General features: G+C 45.6%; 1 protein-coding gene across 1 annotated transcript in view; it reads right to left on the reverse strand.

Moving 5' to 3' along the window:
* DTD1 (D-tyrosyl-tRNA deacylase 1) overlaps window positions 1-5,738 on the reverse strand; it is a gene marked incomplete at its 5' end in the record, with an annotated part of 22,194 nt that extends 16,456 nt beyond the window's left edge. The window contains 3 exons of the mRNA XM_010577856.1: window positions 883-1,118; window positions 2,999-3,089; window positions 5,693-5,738. Of these exons, the coding sequence (XP_010576158.1) occupies window positions 883-1,118; window positions 2,999-3,089; window positions 5,693-5,738 (373 nt within the window). The remainder of the gene's footprint in view (window positions 1-882; window positions 1,119-2,998; window positions 3,090-5,692) is intronic.
* Window positions 5,739-5,754: the final 16 nt, after the last annotated feature.

Here is a 5,754-nt window from a genome sequence, read left to right on the forward strand (position 1 = left end):
ATAATTACCTTCATCTACAGTCAATATGGAGATGAGCCTCTAAATCTTTCCCCAGCTATCAGTATTCTGTCCTTTTCTCCTTTTTTTCCTCATAAGGAAAGTAAGGCTGACCATTATCTATTAATAGCCCCCATTTAAAAAATAGTCTTTTCTAGACACTTGTCTTCTGGGCAGGTGTACCAAAAATTCAAGTCTAAGTATGAAAACAGCCAGAAAGCAAACAGAAAAGATTAAGGGTGGACAGAGCACAAATGCAAAGGGAAGCCAGGCATTTTCTGGTAAAGACAAAACTGTTGCATACATGGCATAGAGTTGAGAAAAGATAGTCTAAATCAAACACTGTTCTCAAGTAGCACATTACACCTCCCACTGTCATCATTACCGTTTAACAGAATGTAAAACTAAAGTGACAGACGGAGCTACACTGTCCATCACACACTGGTGACGCCTCGAGTCTGACTAACCACATATGCCTCAGAAAAAATGCTCCTCCTGGATTAATCTAGCTACGCAACACAAAACATCCAGCCTTTGAAGGAGCCTGACCCCAGAGCTTGTTCTCATGGCTGCAGCCTCTCTGGGTTATGTCATCAGAGTCATTGCTCACGTTGTACACCCAGTACCAATACAAGAACATCTACATGCCAAACTATTCCAGAGGAACGCCAGGGAATGGCTTGGCTAGAGGAAGACAGGAGTGATCACCCTGCTGGGCTGCTAGTGAAAATACCATAACATCCCCTTATCTATTGCCACGTAAAGACAGCTCCTGTGAAACACAGACAGAAAATTGCAGAATAAAGAACGTAATGATCAGGGAAGAGCACATACAAACAAGGTCCACTGGTCACATCAAGAACGTTACCAACCTTTTGCCCTTACCTTTAATAAGCTCTGGTTTGTAGGCTTTTCTTAGCTGCTCTAAGAAGTTGTTATAAAAACACTCTGCCTGCTCTGTGGGCATTGCCATGTGGTAGTCAGGCTTGTTTCCTTTCAGGATGCACTGTAGAGTAAATTGGCTCACACACAACACTTCATACTCTTTATCCATGACACTTTTGGACCAGTGCTTCCCACTTTCATCTTCAAATACTCGCAAGTTCAAGATCTTTCGAACCCTAGGTGGAGAAAAAGATAATTCCTAAATTGTCCCAGGCAGAATCAACAGGTACAAGTTAATGCCTACCACACGGGATGAGATAAAAGGGAAGGCAGATGCATATTCGTTCTGCCTCCACATAACAAGATACCCCTTTGTCCCTTCCTTCCTAAACCATGGGAATCTCATCACATTAGGCAGAGCCATAACCAAGAAAGCCCTTACACACATATATAACATTGTCAGACTATTAATTAATATCATAATTTTACAGAGCATGAGATCAGGACAGAATAACTGGAAGTTACAGGGTGACATAAAGATAGCATAGGAAGTAAGAAAGCTTACTTTTTACTATCTGATTTTATGTGTCACAACATTATTTAATGTGTGAATAACTTTGGGAATTTTAATCCTCCCACCACACTGGGAAATCACACTCAGTATGAAATGACTATAAATAAACTATGGTTGTTTCCAAACATATATTCCTCCAGCTCTGTCACCTCCTAGCACTCTTTCCAAACCCAGCCCTACAAGCCAGATGAGGACAGCACTTTTTCATCAGGATCATAGAATCACAGAATAGTTTGGGCTGGAAGGGACCTTTAAGGGTCATCCAGTCTAACCTCCCGAGGCACAGTCACAAAAATCATCCTTGCCAATTTGTGTGTGTCAAAGACAAATGGAATTGCTTCCTGAATGAAGTGGATGGTCAAAAGCCTTGGAAGGCGTCAGCACATAGGCTTAAATCACCATCACTGCAGTGTTTTAATGGTAAAGATGTTTGTTGTTTCATTTACACGATTACTAAAGTTTCCTTTAATAAGACTTTCAAGAGCCTGGTTAAGCTGATTTCTTTCATTCCTTTTTTTCAGATGCTGGCTTCCTGCCTTTCCTGTGTCAGTCATCCAAACAACCTGGTGTTGAGAGCACAGTCGCTATAGATCACCCGTTTGCAATATTCCAAAGCAACTTTCACATTCACCAAGGTAGGAATGAGAAAGAACAGAGCAAATGTTACACACTGAGGAGGCAAACAGTAAGGCAAGCCAATGGAGCATGTCATAATAAAAACACCTTCAGCTTTACTGCAATTCTCTACAAGTTTCACATGTTTATGTGAGATCTTTGGTGGCCTTTAGTTCACATCCCCACTGTCTACTTTCTCTTCCACATCTGCTAAGGGTTGTTTTCACCTTCGCTCAGATTCTTGTCTCTTCACTGCTTGAGCCTTTCCTCTTCTTGACGCAAGTTAGCTCAATTACCTGTTTCTTCTTTGCCTTCATAAGAACTGAGGTCAGACTTAGAACAATGAACAGTCCAAAGGAGACAGAGAAGCCCCTGGAGAACTCTCTCTTGCATGTGTTTGCCGGCCAAATCACAGTATTTTGTGGCCATGGAACAGATGGCCAGAGCCAGCCCTCCAGGCTGCCAAAATTCATTCACTTTTACAGAAAAGGAACTGACAAGACTATCCAGCCTTTTGGAAGAACAAAACTTCTCGTGTGCAAGCTAAAATGAGAGTTTGAGGTTCTTAATACAGCCCATCCTTAAAGGATGGACTCCTCCTGGGTAACTTCATACAGTAAAAAGGACAGACATTCAATAAAGGGAGATCAGAAAAAACCAACATGTTGATTCTTCCTTTTTGAGTCAGTTCTTCATAAAAAACACACAGACAAGGAATGGCAACAGATTTTTCTCAATGGAACATAAAAAGAAAACTCTAATTAAGAAAACTGTATTTAGGGTAAAATCTGAAGAGGAACTAAAAGGCAAACCCGAGTTTCCCAACAGGAGTGCCCCATTTGTTTGGCTACTACACAGGTATCACTGATTCAGTGTCAGAAACGCACAAATAAAAGAGTACAAGGCAAAAGGAAATATGTGACTTACATGTGCTCCAGCTCTCTTTGCGTATCTTCCAAAGAAATGCCCAGCAGCACACAGAGGCCTCGTCCTATTGAACTTATTTGTTCACCACCCACTGGGGAAGAGGGGGAAAAAGAAAATTAAGGCTAAATGCACTGTCTCGTTTTATGACACAGGTGAGTACTGATTTCAGCTGGCAACTGTACAACCACCAAAGAAAACATCATTCTAAACCGTTCTTCTTTGTCTTAAGTTTGTTAGAGAGTAAAGACCATACAGAAGCCCTCTTTCAAAAGTTTTCCCAACAGCATGTCTTATTTGTGAGGGACTAGCTCAAGATGCCTACTCCAGCATTTAAAAACACTGTACAAAGATTCTTTACTACAACTGATCAGCAGTGCTAACCAGAGAGGAGGCAGAACTCTCTCCAATCCTTGTAAAAATTATCCCCCTAGTTGATATCAATAAGTGTACTCAATTTCTTTAGTCCACCACACCTACTCTGCATTAGTTGTGAAGAGGTGATTTCTATTTGATATAGTCCTCATGGATTTTTGAAACACGACCTGCAAATACTACCCTCCTAGCTGGCACCACCGCCTCTTTAATGACATCTAAAATAAAACACAAACCATCACAGATCCACTGTGTTTTCCTAAGAAATGTTTTAATTTATCTTAATTTAAATTATCTTAACATGCTTGAGCCTGAGATGACTGTAGTTAGATTTAAATGAGATCTTAAAATCGAGATAAGCACCAGCTACCCAGCTGTTAAAACTATATCCAGGCCTATGCAACTGGGAAAAAAAGCCCCAAACATTCTGTAAAACAAAAGGAGAGCAGGCCCCCAGCAAAAGCTGAAAGCTTGTGTCTGTGCACCAGTGGCCAGAGCTGGACCATTCCCAATGGGCAGAAGGAAACCAGGGGAGAAAACTCCTCCCAAAACCTCTTCCTTTCCATCCGATACGGGTATGAGCCCTCCAGCTCAGAAATCTATCCTCCCACTAAGCACAGCACTATCTCCCTCACAGAGGGACATCTCAAACTCTTTTAACAGCCAGAAACAACAGTTTAAATTCTACCCAGAAATGTGGCAATAAGTCAGCCACAATCCCAGTGCTGACAGGGTCTGACCGCTATTGTACCCTCAGTGCACAAAAGCTGTGCTCCTTCCTTATTCACAGGCATGCTCTTCCTTCCATTGCTTACGGACCATCCACACACAAGCAGAACTATATCTTTAACGTGCAGGCTATCCTGCTGCACACCATCTTGCCCCTGGGCCCCACAGCAGGCTCACTTACTGCCTCATATGCAAACTTCTTGGGAATTTTAAGCATTTTGAACACCGAAGGTCCAACTGGTGCAACAGCCAGGACATGCCGCCAGGACACACCATTCCTACCAGCAGCTAAGCACGCACCAGGGCCATCACTGGCTTCCTTGACCCACACAAGCAATGCATGGTGGCGACTGGGACAGCACTGCCAACACACGCAAGCAATGCAAATAGGTGAGTCAGGCTGCACTGCCAACACGCTTGCAATGCAAGGAGGTGACTGTGATTGTAGTGCTGATGCATGCAAGCCATAGGAGAAGGCAACAGGGATGGCACTGTCACCACACACAAGAAATGCAAGGAGATGACTGTGACTGTAGCGGCAGCACATGCAAGCCATGCAAGGAGGCGACTGCAACTGCGCTGCCAACGCACGCAAGCAACGCATGGAGGCAGCTCTGATTATAGTGCCGACGCATTCGAGCCATGGGAAAAGGTGATTGAAACTGCACTGCTGACACACACAAGCTATACAAAGAGGCAATGGTGCCAGCACGTGCAAGCCATGCGACGAGGCAAGAGGGACAGCTCCATTGTCACACACAAGCAATGTGCAACAGTAATCGGGACAGCCCTGCCAACACAAGCAAGCAATGCAAAGAGATTACTGTGGTTATAGTGCCAACGCATGCAAGCCATGCAAGGAGGCAACTCTCATTATAGAGATAACACTTGCAAACCATGGGCAAAGGCAACGGGGACGGCACTGCCAACACACATCAGCAATACAAAGAGATGACTGTGACTGTAGTGCCAACACATGCTAACACTGCAAGGAGGCAACTGCAACTGCACTGCCAACGCACGACAGCAATGCGAGGAAGCAACTCTGATTATAGCACATGCAAACCACGTCCCTGGCAACTGGGACGGCGCTGCTAACACATGGAAGCAATGCAAGGAGGCAACTCTTATTACAGTGCCCCGACACATGCAAGCCATTGGAGAAGACGATCACGACTGCACTGCCAATACCTGCAAGCAATGCAAGATGACAGCACACGCAAGCCACGGGAGGATGCGATTGGGATGGCGCTGCCAACTCACGCAAAAGAGTGCCCAGCAGTAATCGGGACAGCCCCGCCGAACATAAACCAGCAACACGAGCTGGCTGTGCCTGCCGTGTCAAAGCACGCAACCCACTCCAGGAGGCAACTGGCCTGCCAACCCCCGCAAGCCATGCGAGGAGGCAACTCTCATTACACAGACGACACACACGCCAAACCACGGGAGAAGGCGAGCGGGCCGGCACCAAGAAGCAAGCAAGCCGACCCACGCCAAACCCACGCTAGGGGGACGCCAGGGGAGGGGAAGGAGGACCACCCACGCACGCCAGCCGTGGGTGAAAGCGAGGGGGACGGCGCTGCCCACACACACAGAAGGAAGGCGAGGAGGGGAAGGCGCTGAGGGGCCCTTGCAGGCCGCGGCGGGGAAGGGGG

This window comes from Haliaeetus leucocephalus, unplaced genomic scaffold, assembly GCF_000737465.1.
Source record: "Haliaeetus leucocephalus isolate CR32 unplaced genomic scaffold, Haliaeetus_leucocephalus-4.0 Scaffold577, whole genome shotgun sequence".
Taxonomy (NCBI): domain Eukaryota; kingdom Metazoa; phylum Chordata; class Aves; order Accipitriformes; family Accipitridae; genus Haliaeetus; species Haliaeetus leucocephalus.